Raw genomic sequence first — 21,585 nt, 5'->3', positions numbered from 1 at the left:
ATATTTTCTACCAAGGCTAAACCACACAGTCAATTGGAGATTTTTTATAATCACATCAAACCCTTTCAAATAATTCCTCAGTGACTCTTATTAATCTCTTATTAATCAGACCAGTAATTATGAGAGAGATGTCTTTATTATTGAAATGTGTGTTTGCTGTGCGAATCTGGCAAGGTCTCAGGTGTCTGGAGTGGGAGGTTTAGATCCCCCTTTCTCGTCTGCGGAGGCCAGTCCTTCTCCGTCTGTTGATAGAAAAACTATTTTAATTGATACATATAAAAAAGAAAGAAAAAAATAATTATTATTCCTCAGACAAGGTACTCTCTTCACAGTCACACACGACTACAGGATACGTAAAGGGCCCTGCTCACCCGAGGATGGATCTTTGGCTGGGGTCCAGAGGGACAGGCCCGTGACAGCCTTGGGCTTCCACTTTAGGACCATGGTGGATACTATCTCATCCTCCTCGGCATCCCCTCTGTCCTGTGGTCCATGGAGAAGCAGTAACAGAGGTCAAGAAAAGGTTGGCCATTTCTGCCTAAAGCACCTTTATGAATCTACTTTCATTTCCTCTTCTACGGACACAGTTGGGATGTTTTAAGTGCAATGCCGTGCTGTAAGTGTTTCGCTGTCATTGTGTTAGATCTGTGTAGTGCTTCCTATTAGATGGTTAAATTGTTCAAAAACAGCTCCTTCTGAAGCACGGCAAGCCTCAAAACATCTAAAACTCCAGTGCACAAGTCAGCCAAAAACACACAGAGAGAATAGAAGACGAACAGTGGATCCATGACTACTGTTACAATAGCATGAAGGATGATAATCATGCAAATATCTAGCTGTATGCACTTTAACAGACTAAGCCCAATAGCATTTTGAGAATTGTTGAGGGGGAAAAAAAGCTTTATCTTTGCATCAATCAACCACTAAAGGGCGTCATGCAACAAATGGACACAGGAAGTGGAACTACTGTTCTACAACAAAGGCACAGCACAGCAGCACGCTAGTTGTTGCTGTGGCACCTCCTCTCCTGAAGCCCCTATGGAGAAATAGCCCTCCCCATGGCCAGGGTAGGGAGACCTGGACTTCTGGGCTTTCCTATGTTTACCATTCTCCTCATCTGATGCAGGCTGGAGTTTTAGTCAAGAGAGAGAAGCAGCTCTCTGTTAAGTGTCTTTTGTCATGATCTCTTCCAGATACTACAAACAACAAACATTTGCTAGCTAGAGAGACATTCTGCTCTTGTACAGGTTATTTTATCATATCATTGCAATTTCTGCATATGCAAATATGTGGTAGTGGTCATACCTGATCCACCTGTAGGTATTCTCCATGCTGCTCACAGCCAATTTCAAACACATACTTCCCTGGGCCTGATGGCTGAAACACAAATGGCTGATAGTGACCGTTTATATATGCTAGTACACAACGATCCTGTTGTATGCTGATAAACTTGTAACTAAACAAGTCATATTTGATTTGATCATGCTGTGTTATGTGGTTATTGTTTTCATTTAAGTCAGTGTTTTTCCTTTAATCATGTCAAATTCCTTCTGGGCTGACTTACGTTGTTGTTGAGGAAGTTGCCCTGGTATCTGTGGTTCAGGTGGATGAATTCTCCTGCTGACTCCATCTTTCCCATCACCCACGTGCCCATGTACCTGGAACCTGTGTCGTTGTAGTGGTATATACCTTGTCCATTTCTGGTATTATAAAGACAAAGAGTGGTAAGATCAGGTAGGGGACTGTAATGGGAATATTTAATATGAATATGTTTCATTCCATATGTATAACCATTATCGGAAATGCTGGTAAATTAGCTTTTTTTTGTTTAAATGTAACAGTATAACTTTAGACCGTCCCCTCGCCGGGCGTGAACCAGGGACCCTCTGCACACATCAGCAACAGTCACCCAAGAAGCATCATTACTCATCGCTCCACCGCGGCCCTTGCAGAGCAAGGGGAACTTCAAGGTCTCAGAGCAAGTGACGTCACCGATTGAAACGCTATTTAGCGCACACCACCGCTAACTAGCTAGCCGTTTCACATCCGTTACATAAAGAACTTATGAAAGAGATGTGTGTTTTTTCCCCACCTAATCATAGAATGGGGTTGTTCAATGATAGATGTCAAACAAATACATGTCTATCACTTGATGGTATCATTTCAGAGACAAACAATCACATGTTGTTGCAAAATGAGATATATTTGCCTGAGTAGCTAGGTTTCCATCCAATTGGCGAGGTATTTTAATGCGAAAATTTAAAAAATCTGCATAAAAACAATGTGAACATTTTAACACCAGAGATATGTTTCCATTAAATTGATTTGTTGTGGATAAAAGAATGTGCGTGAAAAATATATTTTGCAATTAAAATACAAATGAAGTGTGCATCCATCCCATGTTCAATCCTACTGATGGTTTTGTCACAAAGCATATTGCGTTAAATAGCGAACGTGCCCACTCTAGTATTGACACGTGCAAACTACAGCTCGGCTAGTCTACATGATGAGATTATTATGGATGAGATCGAGAATATTTTTATTTGTCAAACAGCAGTCAAGCATCGATCATCATGTCATCGGAATAAGACCATCGATATTTATTGTAAAGGAGCATCAAGCTCGTCACCGTGCTCGTTCACCACCCTGTGAAGTTCTGTAACCTAATACACTTTATGCTTTCCCGATGAGTCATACTGGGAGGACCACACAACATGTCATCGCGTGACTCCCAAGTTTACTTCGATACAATGGTTATTATATCAATATTTTGGCATAAAAGCGTTTCCACAATTAATTTTACAGACACAAAAACATCCCACTTTTTCTAGCGTAGTTTGTTTTTTCGACATTTGGAAAGTTTACCGACACATTTTCGGTTTTCCATCAGGCCTGTCGTGATATTTTTTTTATCCAACATGTCAACAGTCAAACGTGACACATACTGTTTTTAATAAAGAACTGTACAAATGATACATTTGTGACATCAACATTTTTAAAATAATAATATCTATTTACATTTTTTTTTAAATCAGTACAGTAATATGAGATCTGAACTCTGTTCAAAAGTAATCCAAAGGCCTAACTCCCAACCAAACACTACAGCATGAGGCTAGATTTATGATGGTTTCGATTTTGTATGTTAAAGATACAGGATTCAAACGTTCCATTGCATCTGAATAATGGATATATAAACCCATTTTAACACGCATCTAAAATCTACGAATACAAAATACTACACACACAAAGGTACACATAAGCATTCATTACCGATGAAAAAAACACAAATGCGTTTTGGTAAATAAACGCTTCAATATTAATGTAAGAATGATTAACATAATGTTTTACACATTTATATATTTCCCCTTTATGTAATACACATGATTTTCAGTGTTGTTTGTAACACTGGTTGACTGTCACTACACGTTGTGTTATGGATTAAACTCATATCTGTTGATAGAGATTGACACCTGACTGGAGGGACCAAGGACACACGGATTAATATTGTATTCTTAAATGTAAATGTAAATGTATTCTGTGAAACAATGTGATTCTGTATAGCAGCTGACTGTAACAGATCTCGTCCTCCTCTTCTGAGGAGGAGTAGCGAGACGGATCGGAGGACCAATGCGCAGCGTGGTAAGTGTCCATAATGTTTATTTTAAGACATAAACTGAACACTACAAAACAATAACCGTTAACCGACCGAAACCGAACCAGTACCGTGTGGCAACAAACACTCACACAGAAAACAAACACCCACAAATCAAAACTGAAACCCAGGCTACCTAAGAATGATTCTCAATCAGAGACACCTGCCTCTGATTGAGAACCATACTAGGCCGAACACAAAAACCAACATAGAAAAACAAACAGACTGCCCACCCCAACTCACGCCCTGACCATACTAAAACAAAGAAAACATTTTTTGTTAACCTTTATTTAACTAGGCAAGTCAGTTAAGAACAAATTCTTATTTTCAATGACAGCCTAGGAACAGTGGGTTAACTGCCTGTTCAGGGGCAGAACGACAGATTTGTACCTTGGGGGTTTGAACTTGCAACCTTCCGGTTACTAGTCCAACGCTCTAACCACTAGGCTACGCTAGAACATGACACTGACAAAGCCACTGCACTTTTTCTTTGACTTCTTACAAGACTCTCGAGCTGGTGTTTACAGTACGGATGTTTACAGTACACTTGGTGCTGTTTTCTATGCATCGTCATGACCCGAAGGCAGACTCGGGGAGGACGAAGGGAGGACAACAGCTGTCTGTTAGAATACCTCATGAGGAGCTGCAGACCATACTATTTACCAAGATAGCTTTAAAAAATATATTGATTAAAACTGTCTATTTATCACCACAAACCGATGCTGGCACTAAGACCGCACTCAATGAGCTGTAAAGCACCGTAAGCAAACAAGAAAATACACATTCAGAGAGGCCGTTTCTCCTGGTCGGTGATTTTAATGCAGGGAGAAACTGAAATCCGTCTTACCTGATGTTTACCAGCATGTCACTTCTGCAACAAGAGGCGACAAAACTCTACATCACCTTTACTCCACACACTGAAACGCATACAAGGCCCTCCCTCCTCACCTTCCCTTTGGCAAATTGGACCATAACTCTCTGCTTCCTGCTTACAAGCAAAAACTCAAAACATGAAGTAACAGTGACGTGCTCAATGCAGAAGTGGTCGAATTAAAAGTATGCTAATCTACAAGACTGTTTCACTAGCACAGACTGGAATATGTTCCAGGATTCATCCAATAACATTGAGGAGTTAACTGCATCAGTCGCCAGCTTCATAAAAGAGTGCATCGACGACGATGTCCCTACAGTACCCCAACCAGAAGCCATGGATTAGAGGCAACAACAGCACTGCGAGAAGTAAAAGGCCACAGCTGCCGCTTTCAAGGAGCGGGACACTAATCCGGACGCTTATAAGAAATACCACTACGACCTCCAATGAGCCGTCAAACAGGCAAAACTGACGCACGATGGATGTGGCAGGGCATGCAAATGATCATGGATTACAAAGGGAAACCCAACCTCGAATTGCCCAGGGACGCGAGCCTACCAGACGAGCTGAATGCCTTCTATGCTCGCTTCGAGGGAAGCAAACCTGAACCATGCATGAGAGCATCAGTTGTTCCGGGCGACTATGTGATCTCGCTCTCCGTAGCCAAAGTCAGTAACACCTTTAAACAGGTTCAAATTAGCAAGGCCACGGAGCCAAATGGAATAACAGGACACGCACTCTGAGCATGAGTTGACCAGCTGGCAAGTGTCTTCACTGACATTTTCAACCTATCCCTGACCCGGTCTGTAATACCAACTTGTTTCAAGGCAGACTACCATAGAGCCCATGCCCAAGAACGCCAAGGTGACAACCCATCCATCATGCTGACCATCAACACGGGGGCCCCTCAGGGGTGTTAAGACTGCTAATTAGTTAATCAAATGGCTACGCGTACTACCTGCATTGACCCTTTTGCACAGACTCTATGCGCACACACTGGACTCTACACACACACACACACACACACACACACACACACACACACACACACACACACACACACACACACACACACACACACACACACACACACACACACACACACACACACACACACACACACACACACACACACACACACACGCACACAAGCACACATGCATACTGACACCACTCACGCTCACACTGTTGCTACTCCCTATTATCTATTCTGTTGCTTAGGCATGTTACCCCTACCTGTATGTATATAGCTACCTAAATTACCCCTGCACATCAACTCTGTACTGGTACTCCCTCTATATAGCCATGTTATTTTTTACTCGTTATTCACTAAGTATTTATTCCTTTTGTAACTATTTCAATTTATTTTACTCTGCATTGTTGGAAAATGACCTGTAAGTAAGCATGTCACTGTTGTTTATGAAGCATTTGGCAAATACAGTATATTTGATTAGTATATTTATTTTACCTTTATTTAACTAGGCAAGTCAGTTAAGAAAAAAATTCTTATTTTCAATGACGGCCTAGGAACAGTGGGTTAACTGCCTGTTCAGGGGCAGAACGACAGATTTGTACCTCGTCAGCTCGGGGGTTTGAACTTGACAAAGTCAAACCTTTTCCATGTTCCTGTAATATACTGTAACAGTCCTGTCACCAAGAGGCCCTGTTGCAACTTATAATTAAACCGGGTTGATTTAGATTGACTTTATCAACGAGATATACAGTTTACCCTCACTTCCTGGACAGAACAGAGTCTGAGATATACAGTTTACCCTCACTTCCTGGACAGAACAGAGTCTGAGATATACAGTTTACCCTCACTTCCTGGACAGAACAGAGCCTGAGATATACAGTTTACCCTCACATCCTGGACAGAACAGAGCCTGAGATATACAGTTTACCCTCACTTCCTGGACAGAACAGAGCCTGAGATATACAGTTTACCCTCACTTCCTGGACAGAACAGAGCCTGAGATATACAGTTTACCCTCACTTCCTGGACAGAACAGAGCCTTAGATATCCAGTTTTAGAAACTTCATCCTGTCAGCATTATATGGCAACACAGGACTATTTATAGAGCACAGGGCTGCGGGCCAGAAGGTTGTGGGTTCATAGACCACCCTGGACAGGAGTAGGGGTGGAAAGATCTCCTTTATAGTAAAAGCATAGCATGAATCTATCATCATATTTGCAGGTTCGAGAAAAATGTTTCTTTTAATAAAAATATCATGCAATTCTACGTAATTTTACATATTCGCGGAATCTTATTTTTAATACCTTACAAATTAACAAAATTACGTCTACAGGCTAAGCAGCTCATCTTATAATATTTCTCTAATGCCAAATCAGTTTATCTTGTTTGCAACAAAGCTGTCACTGTTTGCAATTAATTAAATCTGAGACGTCATTAGGAATCTGAGCATGGTACTTTCAAAAGTTAGGTCTACCCCAAACAGAGTAGGTCTAGCTGTCCACCACAGACAGAGTAGGTCTACCTGTCCACCCCAAACAGAGTAGGTCTACCGACGCAGAAAAATGTGAGCTTTAACTGCTGGCTACTCTTGTTCTGTGGTTTAACCCAACGAGAGAAGGTCACAAGGTTTCCCTCAAAGCTGTCTGGGTTTAAACATCTTCTATTGTACAGAAAGTGAATAGCTTAACAAATTGACAGTGACAGAATTAGATGACTTCCCAAGCAAAGTCAGCCTGTGAATGTCAAAGAAACAAAACAATGATATCCCCATATGCATCGGAGTCACGTCTTTCCTGGGGATTTTACAGCTTGCTTCTAGCAGCCAGCTGTGACTGGGAGACCCATAGGGCAGCGCACAATTGGTCCAGCATCGTCTGGGTTAGGGGAGGGTTTGGCCAGCAGGGATGTCCCTGTCCGCTCTGACACATTGGTGCGACTGGCTTCCAGGTTAAGTGGGCATTGTGTCAAGAAGCGGTCAAGAAGCGGTGCGGCACACAGCTCTCGGTCGGAGGACACACAGCTCTCGGTCGGAGGACACACAGCTCTCGGTCGGAGGACACACAGCTCTCGGTCGGAGGACACACAGCTCTTCGGTCGGAGGACACACAGATGTTCCATCCTGGAGGACACACACCTGAGTCTTGTTGCAGCAATGGAACAAGACTGTAACTATTCATTGGAGACCACAATTGGGGAGAAAAAGGGGTAAAAATACACTGCTCAAAACAATAGGAAGGGAACACTAAAATAACACATCCTAGATCTGAATGGGGAAATATTCTCATTAAATTTACTTTTTTCTTTAAATAGTTTTGCTGACAACAAAAATCACACAAAAATTATCAATGGAAATCAAATGTATCAACCTAAGTGGAGGTCAGTTTGAGTCACTCAGAAAGTGGAAAACCACATACAGGCTGATCCAACTTTGATGTAATGTCCTTAAAACAAGTCCAAATGATTTTTCAGTAGTGTGTGTGGCCTCCATTTTGCCTGTATGACCTTACAACGCCTGGGCATTTTCCTGATGAGGTGGCGGATGATCTCCTCCCAGACCTGGAACATTAGCTACTCCGCCAACTGCCTGGACAGCCAGCTAGCGTTTGGATAGAGTCACTGACATGATGTCCCAGATGTGCTCAATTGGATTCAGGTCCTTTAAACGGGCGGGCAGTCCTTTTTCAATGCCTTCCTCTTGCAGGAACTGCTTAATTTCCAGCCACATGAGATCCAGCATTTCTTTTAGGAGGAACCCAGGGCCAAAAACCGCACCAGACTATATGGTCTCAGAAGGGGTCTAGGATCTCATTCCCTAATTGGAGTCAGGCACTTTGAACATGGAGGGCTGTGCGGCCCCCAAAGAAATGCTTACCCCACACCATGACTGACCCAGAAAACCGGTTATGTTTGGAGGATTTTCTCAAGGCAGCAGAATTAATCTGACCATTGTTGTCACCTCTGTTTCAATATGCTTTGTGTTGTGAACAAACTTTCATCTGTGAATGAGCACAGGGCACATTAATAACGTAAATAACAACTGGTGTTCTCTGGCAAATGAAAACATCAATATTGGACCCTCTACCACCCTTGAGTATTATTTGACTGTTTAAGCAGATGTCTGCAAATTTGTGGCCTGCTGGTCATTTTGCAAATTATTTTGCTCCTCCTTGCACAAAGGTGGAGGTTGCAGTCCTGTTTTGCTGGGTTGTTGCCCTCCTACAGCCTCCTCCAACAAACTGATGTACTGGCCTGTCTCCTGGTAGCGCCTTCATGCTCTGGACACAAGCTGACAGTCACAGAAAACTGATTTGCCACAGCTCGCATTGATGTTCCATCCTGGATGAGCTAAACCTGAGCCACTTGTTGGGTTGTAAGACTCCGTCTCATGCTACCACTAGAGTGAAATCACCGCCAGCATTCAAAAGTGACCAAAACATCAGCAAGGAAGTTAGGAACTGAGAAGTGGTCTGTGGTTACCACCTGCAGAACCACCTTTATTGGGGTGATTGAAAATAGGCCTATTTTCCATGTTTTCTATTCCATTTGCACAACAGCATGTGAAATTTAGGTCAATCAGTGGGGATCCCTAAGTGGACAGTTTGATTTACAGAAATGATTGATTTGGAATTACATTGTGTTGTTTAAGTGTTCCCTTTATTTTTTTGAGCGGTGTATATTTTTCCTGGAGGTTTCAGTGCATTTTCCATGGCGATTTAGTTGTAGAGTGGAACATTAGCTACTCTCGAATCTGCTTGTATCCAATAGCCAGCTAGAGTTTAGCATAGAGTCACTCACGATAGCTAGCTAACGTTGACGTTCGGCGCGATAACGAGCCTTTAAACGCGGCACTTTTTCAAACTGCCGCCTGGGATGTAATTCTTAATTTACGTCGATGAGATCCAGGTTCTTTTGAGTACCGCTGCCACCAAAACACATTACCGAGACCATCATCGGATCTTAGAATGTGCCAATGTTTGTGAACAATTCCCTTAATTTGATCAGAGCACTTTGAATAGCGGGTAGTTAGAACGCAAGAATGCTTATTTTTGCGAGACTGACCTTAGAAAAAGGTTATGTTTTGAATTTTCTCAATGGCAGAATTAATCTGACCATTGTTGTACCCTCTGTTTCAATATGCTTTGTGTTGTAGTCACAAACTTTACGAGGAATGTTGTCAACCAGCACATTAATAACGTAAATAACAACTGGTTTCCGTTTCCTGTGTAACATCAATATTGCTACACCCTTGAATATTATTTGAGTCTAAGCCATATGTCTGTCAAAATCGGGTTGGTTTTTACAAATTATTTTGATTCGACAGAATTGGCTGTAGGGCAGACTGTTTTTCAAGGGAAGTGGGTGACAACTATCGGCCCTCAACAAACTGTTACGTTCAGTAGGTTTCCTGTAAAGATCAGTGGATAGAACATTATCTTCACACAAGATCAGAAGGTCAAGAAAACTGATTTGACGTGGATCAGACTGCATAGTAAATCTCAGATGTTCAGAAACGCATGGAACACCCGGCGCTGTTTAACATCACCCCTCCATAGAACAAAAATATCATCAATATACCGTTTCCACATAATGATGTGAGGCAAGAAAACATTTATGAGATGATTGAAAATAGGCCGTTTCTCCATGTAACCCACATACACATTAGCAAAGTTAGGAGCCATGGGGGATCCCATAGCAGTACCCTTCGTCTGAAGAAAGAAATAATTTAGAAACATGAAGTAGTTGTGTGTGAGTACTATTTCAGCCAATGTTATAATGCAGCACTGGAAGGTAGTTCATTAGGGTCACGTTGCAGAATAAAATGTTCCATAGCTTCAATACCGCCCTCGTGTGGAATATTAGTGTATAACGACTCAACATCAAACGTAACTAACAAAGTATTCCCCCGGGAGAGGATCAAGAGATTCAATAATAGAGATCATACTGCTGGTGTCCTTTACAAAGGAGGGGAACTGTTCTGAGATCATACTGCTGGTGTCCTTCACAAAGGAGGGGAGCTGTTCTGAGATCATACTGCTGGTGTCCTTTACAAAGGAGGGGAGCTGTTCTGAGATCATACTGCTGGTGTCCTTTACAAAGGAGGGGAGCTGTTCTGAGATCATACTGCTGGTGTCCTTTACAAAGGAGGGGAGCTGTTCTGAGATCATACTGCTGGTGTCCTTTAGGACGGGAACTGTTCTGAGACCATACTGCTGGTGTCCTTTACAAAGGAGGGGAGCTGTTCTGAGATCATACTGCTGGTGTCCTTTACAAAGGAGGGGAGCTGTTCTGAGACCATACTGCTGGTGTCCTTTACAAAGGAGGGGAGCTGTTCTGAGATCATACTGCTGGTGTCCTTTAGGACGGGAACTGTTCTGAGACCATACTGCTGGTGTCCTTTACAAAGGAGGGGAGCTGTTCTGAGATCATACTGCTGGTGTCCTTTAGGACAGGAACTGTTCTGAGATCATACTGCTGGTGTCCTTTACAAAGGAGGGGAGCTGTTCTGAGATCATACTGCTGGTGTCCTTTACAAAGGAGGGGAACTGTTCTGAGATCATACTGCTGGTGTCCTTTACAAAGGAGGGGAGCTGTTCTGAGATCATACTGCTGGTGTCCTTTACAAAGGAGGGGAGCTGTTCTGAGACCATACTGCTGGTGTCCTTTACAAAGGAGGGGAGCTGTTCTGAGATCATACTGCTGGTGTCCTTTACAAAGGAGGGGAGCTGTTCTGAGATCATACTGCTGCTGTTCTTTACAAAGGAGGGGAGCTGTTCTGAGATTTACATTTTTACATTTAAGTCATTTAGCAGACGCTCTTATCCAGAGATCATACTGCTGGTGTCCTTTACAAAGGAAGGGAGCTGTTCTGAGATCATACTGCTGGTGTCCTTTACAAAGGAGGGGAGCTGTTCTGAGATCATACTGCTGGTGTCCTTTACAAAGGAGGGGAGCTGTTCTGAGATCATACTGCTGGTGTCCTTTACAAAGGAGGGGAGCTGTTCTGAGATCATACTGCTGGTGTCCTTTACAAAGGAGGGGAGCTGTTCTGAGATCATACTGCTGGTGTCCTTTACAACGGGGAGCTGTTCTGAGATCATACTGCTGCTGTTCTTTTACAAAGGTGGGGAGCTGTTCTGAGATCATACTGCTGGTGTCCTTTACAACGGGGAGCTGTTCTGCGAGTGGTCTAATAAAAAAGTCAACAAAAGTCGATAGAGGGGTCGTTACTGCATCAATGGCCACTACAATAGGGCGCTTGGGAGGTTTTGTAACATTCTAGTGTAATTTCGTCAAAGTATAAAAAGTGGCAATTTTAGAGTGTTGAATAGCCAAAAAGTTGTGTTCTGTTTTGGATATCTGACCAGAACTTCATCTAGGACGGTAAAGATCATGTTCTGAGATTGGCCAATGGGGTCACTTCTGAGTTTATTATAAAAGGTGTTGTCAAACAGTTGTCTATGACACTCATTTACATAAACTGTCCTATCCATGAGAACAACAGACCCGCCCTGTAAGGACTGACGTATCGGATTGTAAATCAAGCAAAGCTTGTTTTTCATCCGGAGGTAAATTATGTAAAGATTTGTTCTCCTGTTTGTTCTTAATGTGATCAACAACATATTTTTCAACAAGTCTGCTATACGTCTCGATAGAGTAATTGTGATTGGCTGAGAGGTACAAAATAACTCTTACTTCTAAAAGCAGTTGGAGATGTTTCTACTGAATTTACATGTTAGAGGAGAGGAGCTAAAATATTAGAGGAGCTAAAATATTCCCTTAAACGAATGTTTCTAAAAAAAAAACTAAACATGTCTACCTTAACATCACAATCGTTGCACTGAGTTGTAGCCACAAAAGATAACCCTTTATTAAGCAAGAAGACATGGGCAGGGCTCCATATCTTGCTTGATAAATTAAAGACACTCTGGGACCACTCTGGGACCGTTCTGAATGGTCCCCTCTGCCTCTGGTAGTCGTTTCTTCTTACCCCGTCGGGTGCGGCATCTCATCGGTGCGTGTGCCCCCGGTCACCTCAGCCCTTCCGTCGGCCCAGTCTCTCGTTGGATGAAAAACTGACAGTGGAAGCCGATGAGGCGCTGGTTGTAGAGCGTTGATCAGACGGGGGTGGATCCTGCGTCTGCCATGGAGACGAGGAGCAGGACCTCCCTTGTCAGGGTTTCTCCAGAAGTCCACTTTGTCCTCAGCCTTGCCTTTTTCGTCTTGGTTGAATTTCTTGATTTTAAGTTCCTTTAATTCTGTGGACAACTTGTTCTGGAGCGCATAGTTAGTTTTCATCAGTTCATTAAATATGCCATCATCATTAACAGCTCCTTGCAGAGCTGTGCGTTTCTCTTCAATCGTGTTATCCATTTCAATAAAATCATTTTTCAACGGGTCAACAATTAATGTCATTAAACCAATAGAGCATTTGTTCAGGATGGCACACCAACGCTCACAGAAATCATCTGTGCGCTGTCCCAATGATGGGTCTTTTTGCCACCTGAGTCCCCGTGGAATAATGCCTTGACGCACATAATCACTAAGAGTGACTATATGTAAATGTGTTCTCGTCTGGCACTCAGATAAATGTAACAGTTCTTTCGAGAGGTCAGAATTACCACCCCCCCCCGGCATGTCAAAAAGTGACTACGATACAATTATCTCATCACGCTCCCTTTGGCTATATTCAAAGGAACTCAGTAAATTTGTTGAAATTGTTGCGTTTATATTTTTTTTCAGTGTATTAATCTAAGATGTATCAAATAAATTCTATCCAGCTTAGGGCTCCAGCTATGCATTTGATTAGTCTACCCAGAGGCCCAATTGCTTCTGCCAAATTGAAGGCCTGGCCCTGCCCGAAACCAGAAACAACCTCCTCCATTAGTAAACGCATTGGCTGCTCCTCTCTGTCTGTCACACACGCTCATGACGGCTCTGAGTCTGTACGTATCCATAGCAACGGCTACGCTTGGGCTGCTCTGCTCACTGTAGAGACGTGAGAGCAGTTAGCTACTTTTCGGCACTCTAAAATCCAACAAAACTCAATGAACATTTATTATTTTCTGTGAAATAATCTCTCCTGACTTTTTGACGAGGTTGAAGCACTTCTGACACCTTGTTTTGATCTTAGTCAGATATGGCTGTACTGTGCAACAGAGCACGAACAAGTGGCTTAGCTTCAAAATGTTAATGATCAATTTAGTGATACCCAAGCCCTGCCCGTACCGTAGCTATTGATGAAAAACAGGCCCTACCCTAGCTATTGATGAAAAAAAGGCCCTACCTGGCCCTAACCTAAAACAGGTCTTATCCTAGTTATTGATAAAAAACAGGTCCTAGCCTAGTTATTGATGAAAAACAGGTCCTAGCCTAGTTATTGATGAAAAACAGGCCCAACCCTAGTTATTGATGAAAAACAGGCCCAACCCTAGTTATTGATGAAAAACAGGCCCTACCCTAGTTATTGATGAAAAAACTAGCCTAGTTATTGATGAAAAACTAGTTATTGGAAAAACAGGTCCTAGCCTAGTTATTGATGAAAAACAGGTCCTATCCTAGTTATTGATGAAAAACAGGTCCTAGCCTAGTTATTGATGGAAAACAGGTCCTAGCCTAGTTATTGATATTGTTATTGATGAAAAACAGGTCCTAGCCTAGTTATTGATGATGTTATTGATGGAAAACAGGTCCTAGCCTAGTTATTGATGAAAAACAGGTCCTAGCCTAGTTATTGATGAAAAACAGGTCCTAGCCTAGTTATTGATGAAAAACAGGTCCTATCCTAGTTATTGATGAAAAACAGGTCCTAGCCTAGTTATTGATGGAAAACAGGTCCTAGCCTAGTTATTGATGAAAAACAGGTCCTAGCCTAGTTATTGATGAAAAACAGGTCCTAGCCTAGTTATTGATGAAAAACAGGTCCTAGTTATTGATGAAAAACAGGTCCTAGTTATTGATGAAAAACAGGTCCTAGCCTAGTTATTGATATTGTTATTGATGAAAAACAGGTCCTAGCCTAGTTATTGATGAAAAACAGGTCCTAGCCTAGTTATTGATGAAAAACAGGTCCTACCCGATGTATAATGTCGGGCTCGGGTTGGGTAGCAGAGCGCTACCCTATTGCCGAAATACAGAAACGGTATGAAGGTATGAGAATCTGGAGGGCGCCCAACTCTAACTACCTTTGATGGTGTAACCACTCTCCTTCATATGTGTCTTGGTTGGGGTATGTGTAGAGGCCATGGCCCTGGCGCTGGTCATCAACCCAGCTGCCTGAGAGAAAGAGAGAGAGAGGGTAGGGGGCGTATCAGACGGACAGACGGACGGACGGACGGAAAGACGGACAGACGGACAGACAGACCATCGTATTTGGATCCATCTGGGTAGTAGAAGATACCCTGTCCGTGCTTCGGGTTCTGGTAATATTCTCCAATGTACCTGGCCCCATTCTTAAATCGGTATGTTCCCTGGGACACACGGAAATAGTCAAGGAAATGGTCAAAGGAAACAACAAATCGTAGGAATCAACTAATACTATTATCTATGGTGACAGTTACCTGGCCAGACCTTTTCCCGTTTTCATACATTCCTTGGTAAGTGTCTCCATTGGGTAGGACAGCTCTCCCGACCCCATGTCTCTCTCCAGCTTCATTTCGGTCCCCTTCATATTCCTGTGTCAGTGAAAGACATCTTTCTGTCAATGTTGCGTAGGCGCAAGTAACGTTAGCTGTTAACGTTAGCTAGCTAACGTTAAATTGGCATTGCTAGCTCAAAATCGGATTGTTGAGGGTTTTTTTTTACCAAGTTTACAGCACACTTTTACTCACTCCAAGGTAACCCTGATCATCATCAAAATCCTCTGATCCAACATCCGACATGTTTTGCTAGTCGTTTCTTCTTGGCTCCTTCCTGTAAACTATAAAGTTTCGCCTCTTCAACTCACCTCTTCCTTCTGTTTACCGTTGCCATGACAATGACAGACTGGGAGCGCAGACACGAGACCCATGGATAAACGTAACAAAACCTACGAAAACATTATAAACACGCGTCAATATCTTCAAAACTGTTAGGTGTACGTTTTTATTAACATTGTATATCCTAATTTATTCTGTGCCATGTAAAAGCTGTTCAGCCGTATCGTTTGGTGATAAGGATATCTCATAAATTCCTGTTCAAATAGAGCAACTATAAGAATTGTAGTGTTCCAGTACCTAGGTTTCCATCGAAATTGGAGAAAGATTATATGCGCATTTTTTTCCAGAATATATATGTTTTTTTATCAAGTTGACTTTGCTTGATGACGCAGTTCCCATAAAAATAACTTTTACTGTTAAATTCCCGTGTACTGAATAAAAAAATATATAACTTAATCAAATGGGTTTCCATCGCATTTTCAACTCTACTGATGTTTTTCTCACAACAATGTCTGCGTTATATTATAGCGAGTGTGTCCACTCTGTAGCAGGCACGTGTACTCTAGTCAAAAGCGCTATGTTGCGCGCTGTTGGTTATGCCGCATTCAAAACAAATAGGAACTCGAAACTGGCAACTCGGAAATCTCCGACTTCGGACCTCAGTGGGGTTAAAACAACTGGAAACTCCTTAAAAATAGCCAACGACTGGGAAATATCGTTTTAAAACGGTCATCCAACTAAGAATTCAACTCGGGAACTAGAGCTCCGACTTTCCGACCTGAAGATCACTGACGTCATGATTTGACCTCGTATTTGTCCGAATTCCCAGTTGTCTTGAAAGTACAATTGTTATAGACAGAAAGCACAAAAAAAATATGGACAAAACGCGAGATTATTTTTATTTGTCAAACGGCAGCCAAGCATCGATTATCATGTCACCAGAATAAAACTCGATATTTATTTGAAAGGAGCATCAAGCTCATCATCGTGCATTTTCACCACCCTGTGAAATCTATCATAACTTTCATCTGTAGCCTAAAAACTGCAACTGCAACTCCTAGTTGGAGGACCACACAACATGTCAACGCGTGACTCCAAGTTTACTTCGATAGAATGGTTATTATATCAATATTTTCGCATAAAAGCCTTTCCACCGACATTACCTTTACCGACACAAAAATATTCCACCCAGTCTAGCATATTTTGTTTTGTCGACATTTGGAAAGTTTACCGAAAACGTTGCGCTTTCCATCAGGCCTGTCATTACATGACATGTAACGTTACTTTACTCGCATAAAAAGGATGGAAACCTGGTTAGTAACAGATACATATTGTATCTGATTTCCTTGTGTTATTACATGTTTTCTATAATCCGATATGTACTTTACTCGCATTAAAAAAAGGTTGGATGGAAACCTGTTTAGTAGCACATAACTTTTTGTATTACATTTCCTTGTTGATTTACAAAGGCATTTTTTGATAATTATTAGGTAGGGCCATCAAACGCTCACCAGTTTCTATGTACTGTTCTGACGTCATTTGTAGACCAAAGTGGAGGTTGGGCGACCAGTGTGACTGTGAATGACAGTTCCACGAAGCCCTGTGAAAGAACAAGGAAGTGATAGCTATACCGCCCGAGTTGGACGAGAAACAAGACGGTTCTTTTGAAATTTTCCTCGATTTCAGCCACGGTAAGTTGGATCATTTATTCCTCCCATGTGTGTGAATTGTTAAGGTCGGCGATTTTCCACAGATAGACCGCTGTTTTTTTGTCTAACATCGAGGGCACGAGGATGAGCAGAAAGTGAAGCGAGCAAGCCATGGATATTTGAACACAATGGTTTAAACAAAGAGCTGTCGGATACATTGTAAGGAGGATTCTTCATCTAAAACCATTGTATCTTTCGACTGCAGTATCGATTTGGTTACAATGTTGCTGATGATCATAATCATTGGAAACATTGATGTATGTGACTTTCAAGCAAACTGACAAATGTCCTACAGCAGGCTTCTCTCTCTTTGATGTCTGCCACACTGGGAAGTCAAATGTGTTTTCACTGTTTTTGCCACAGTCCAAGAAAATGGTAAAACAACAGTATTGGGCTCTGTATAACAATCTCAATTTAATCTACATGATGTTAGATGGTAATACGTTCATATATGGGGAAAATGGATGAAAATAAGAAAGATAGATACCTATTTTCGAATGAACTTAAGTAATCAACTTCAGTAACTGGATTTGAGGCTCTGTCACAGTCTGAACGAAAAGCCTGGTCCAGTTGATGTGCCATCCAAGATTCCACGTATGAGGTTTTGCTATTAACTGTAGCCAACTGTAGGCCGCTGTACTGTATAGGCCAAATATTTTTGGGGAAATGTTGTTTAGGTTTTAGTCATTTAGCAGACGCTCTTATACAGAGCGATGTACCTTAGTGAGTGAATACATTGTACTACTTGTCTCCCATGGGAATGGGAAACTATTGAAAGTTTTGGTATGAAGAATTAATCCATTCAATTTACAAAATGATGACCGTGACCATATCAGTAGTGTAAATGACTAATGTCGTGGCAGAGGCTCATGGTATGCATAGTTTAGCAAGCCAAGCTGTCGATATACACAGTTGGTGGTTCAGTGCTTGGCAACGTCATGTTCCCAGACCAAGATTCTGGCATAGAAGGGTACTGGTATTCATGCTACATGTGATGCCCAGAGCATTAAGCAGAAGTTGTATGAATGTGAGCAATATCTCTGATGAGTGGCTATGGAAAGTTTACTGTATCCTACTATGCCTTTCTGGAGAGTTGTTCTGTGTCATTTCAACAAGCCATCACACCCACTGTCTCAGATAATTCAGAAATAGTTTCTGTAGTTAGAAACAGGTAATATTGACATTCCTGAGGAAAAAAATGTAATTTCAACAAAATGACAATAAAGAAGGATAAAACTGAATTGCTTTCGTCGAGGACAAGCTTGAAATGTGAGGATGACCACACAACAGGTCAAAACCTGGTACTTTCACACTATTTAATGGTAAATAATGCAAGTGACTTCAATGACAAATTTCTCTGAACAGGGGGGGCAAAAAGGACATCACCAGATTCACAGGGAATAGATTACATAATATGGAGAAGCAATACTCCAAGCCGCAGGTTCATGTGACTTGTCAAACAGAATTTGTTTCTCAGAGATCAAATTATATTTAAACAAAATAATGTTTCACAAAAGGTCATTGTATCGGTTACTAACTACAAAACAATCTCAGAACAATTTGAGATGGTTGGCGTCAAACCTCTTTCTTGTGATTTTTGAGATGGAAGGACCCTGGACAGATACATGCACAAAGTATACGTTCGAGAACGTACACTTGTCGTGGAAGATTCCGAATTTGTTGGTAACATATGTAAGATCTTTTATATTTCATCAATGTGTGTAAGTTACTTCTCATCAGAATGGTATTTTTGTATAATACTGTGGCGAGGTTGCAATTATCTGTTCTATGTCAAGACTAAGTTGCATGGGCCGCTGAAAGGGGAGAGGTCAAAGTGTCATCATGTGTAAACATATATTTTACTCCCTACCTTTCCCAGTGGGGAAAGGAGGGGTTGCAGTGTCTGGAATCATTCTATGGTCCCTCTAATGTTGCTTTTATCTTAACCTATAGCCTCACTCTCCTCTCCGTGAGCTTGTCCAGGTTTGGTTGTATTTTGAGTTGGTTGTATCTAAATGACAATTTGATATATGCCTGTTGATTTGGAGGATTGGTTTATGGTTCTGGGGTTTGGGAAAGAAGACAAAGCTGAACGATGAATTATGTCTATGCTGTCTGACTATGTTTGATCTTTGCTATAAAGGATCCCATTTTGCCATTGTGGGGGGAATCTCAACTTTTCATTAGAGATACTGAACTGTTGAAAGTCAAAATGCTATAGAGCTTATATAATTAAAGATGGACTTTTATAAACTCTGACTTGTGTGTGTGGTTTGCTCCCATGATTTGGTAAATAGAGGAAATTTCCACGACACACTATAGAAATGGAATGGAGAGAGATGCCATCTTCAGATGTCCTGCTGTGTTTAAAACTCTTGAATTATTTTGCCCCGTACAGGAGAATACAGCTTCTGAGGGGATGTTCCTGCAGCCTCTTGGCCATGTTTCCTGGGCCTTGCATTACGCTCACAGAATGGAGCTGTAGGTCTGCGTGTTGGTCATCATCATCATCGCTGTGAGACCTGCCCGTCTGACTGCCCAGTGCCTGTTATCGACAAATCATGGCCCCCGTGCCACCTGGCATCCGTTTCCTGGCATCCTTCAACAGAGATCAGTGGTGCGTTTTGTTTTATCTGTGTCTGTCCTTCTATCCTGCCCGTCTGTCCACCTTCTGGCCTGTGTCTGTCCTTCTGCCCGCCTGTCTGTCCACCTTCTGGCCTGTGTCTGTCCTTATATCCTGCCCGTCTGTCCACCTTCTGGCCTGTGTCTGTCTTGTCTGTACGTCTATCTGCCTGTCTGTCTTTTTGTCTCTGTCTTTCAGATCAAAATGCACTCTGTCATAAGTAGTTCATCAATTAATTAATCTAGATGGCAGTGTCGTCAGAACAATATGAGTGGGTCACTACTTGCTTTTGGTTGGTGGCATTTGGTTCAAGAAGCAGGCTGTCGTCCTCTGACAAGTAAGCCGACTATTCACGTCCCTCTTCTAATCAAACCAGATGTTCGTGTTTCTGTCTTCGCGTGTCTGTTTTATAATTCCACAGAGTCCTGTCTGTCCACTTGGGTTGTGTTCTTGTCTTGACCTTCTTTAGGGTCAAGGATACACAGCCCATCATTCTGTTGGTTTGTGCTACTCTGTTTATGGGGATTTTGCCTCTGCGGGATCTTGCTCACACTTGGACTTAGTTGTTGATGACTTCTTATATCAGGGCTCAAGCCATAACATGTCTCTGTGTGTGACCCTAGTGTCAGTGTACTGTATGTGCCTTGTCTTGCACCTGTTTCTGCTGCCCGTATCAATTTTATATATAGTCCAATATATGAGAGTGAGAGTGAGAGTGAGAGTGAGAGTGAGAGTGAGAGTGAGAGAGAGAGTGAGAGAGTGAGAGAGTGAGAGAGTGAGAGAGTGAGAGTGAGAGAGTGAGAGAGAGAGAGAGAGCACTGTGCTAACAACAGACAGCACATAGATCATGTAGTGTATAGGGCTTACAGCTGTAAATGATAGGTAAGCATCATCTATGTGACATTGTCCCAGGATACCTGCAGGCAGGTTAATGATTACTGAACAGCTTCTACCCCAAGCCTTGAGACTGTTAAATCGTTGACCAAATAGCTACCTGGACAATCTGCATTAACCCTTTCTACACTAACTCATCACACACTGCTGCTACTGTTTATTATCTATCCTGTTGCCTCGTCACTTTCATCCTAGTTATAGGCACATTGTCTCAGTACTGGTACCCCGTGTGTCGTTACTCATTGTTCACTTGTTATTACTTTTCTATTATTTCTCTATTTTCTTTCTCTCTGCATTGTTGGGAAGGACCTGTAAGTAAGCATTTCTCTGTTAGTCTACACCTGTTCCTTATCCCATTCATTATTAGGGCCAGGATTTGTTCCTTGTCAAGTCACGTGATTACTTCTATTATCAGTAGAACTATAGTCAAAGGTCAAACTGAAAAAGAGCGGAGAACCGAGTCGTTAACCTGAATCTTCATTGGGGTGTTACACTCTGAAGTATTTCTTTGGACTCTTACCACATTCCGTTGCATTCTGACTGACAGTTATTCCGTGTGAGTGGCATGCTGAAGTCAAGGTTGTAAACCTTTTGTCCTGTGTGTCTGTAGCCACTCTCTGTCTGGTGTTCTCAGAGCGCTGGAGCTGGGACAGTGGTGGTGTTCTGTGATGTCACAGAGCCTCTGACTGTGTTTTACACTAAATTACTGCTGACAGGGAAGACACTACCACTGTCCTAACTGTCTCATTTCTGTCCAGCCTTGGGAGAGAACACAACCCCCTTTCCACGAGACATACACACTCACAGATATAAACACACACACACACATAAACACTCACAGATATAAACACACACACACACATAAAAACACTCACAGATATAAACACACACATGCTGCCCAGCTATTGTGAGTGTACATAGGCAATCAGGGATTCTTCCCTCTGACTG

At 42.1% G+C, this 21,585-nt stretch overlaps 2 protein-coding genes across 6 annotated transcripts in view; one reads left to right on the top strand and one right to left on the bottom strand.

Annotated features, from left to right (window-relative positions):
• Window positions 1-117: 117 nt before the first annotated feature.
• On the bottom strand, window positions 118-16,144 carry rsph1 (radial spoke head component 1). 4 transcript variants are annotated; one of them, XM_046363903.1, is made up of 10 exons: window positions 15,709-16,144; window positions 15,325-15,521; window positions 15,055-15,168; window positions 14,859-14,964; window positions 14,680-14,770; window positions 1,565-1,700; window positions 1,306-1,377; window positions 1,020-1,127; window positions 372-483; window positions 118-242 (listed from the first exon to the last, which is right to left on the bottom strand). In XM_046363903.1, the coding sequence occupies exons 2-10, from the start codon at window positions 15,373-15,375 to the stop codon at window positions 178-180; spliced, it is 855 nt and encodes a 284-aa protein (XP_046219859.1). In that variant the 5' UTR covers window positions 15,376-15,521; window positions 15,709-16,144; the 3' UTR covers window positions 118-177. The 4 variants fall into 4 exon arrangements, with proteins under 4 accessions (XP_046219859.1, XP_046219860.1, XP_046219857.1 ...); XM_046363904.1 differs by lacking the exon at window positions 1,020-1,127 and having other exon boundaries at window positions 15,709-16,126; XM_046363901.1 differs by lacking the exons at window positions 14,680-14,770; window positions 14,859-14,964; window positions 15,055-15,168; window positions 15,325-15,521; window positions 15,709-16,144 and adding an exon at window positions 12,486-13,966.
• Window positions 16,145-16,948: 804 nt separating this feature from the next.
• Window positions 16,949-21,585, top strand: part of LOC124044263 (glucose-6-phosphate exchanger SLC37A1-like) — a 33,656-nt gene continuing 29,019 nt past the window's right edge. For both annotated transcript variants that reach the window (XM_046363886.1, XM_046363885.1), the window contains exons 1-2: window positions 16,949-17,102; window positions 19,519-19,737. In XM_046363886.1, coding sequence (XP_046219842.1) covers window positions 19,682-19,737 — 56 coding nt within the window. In that variant the 5' untranslated portion in view covers window positions 16,949-17,102; window positions 19,519-19,681. The remainder of the gene's footprint in view (window positions 17,103-19,518; window positions 19,738-21,585) is intronic.

This window comes from Oncorhynchus gorbuscha, linkage group LG09 (genome assembly GCF_021184085.1).
Source record: "Oncorhynchus gorbuscha isolate QuinsamMale2020 ecotype Even-year linkage group LG09, OgorEven_v1.0, whole genome shotgun sequence".
NCBI lineage: Eukaryota > Metazoa > Chordata > Actinopteri > Salmoniformes > Salmonidae > Oncorhynchus > Oncorhynchus gorbuscha.
Note: the sequence above shows the minus strand (reverse complement) of the source record. Positions and strands in the feature narration are given on the sequence as shown.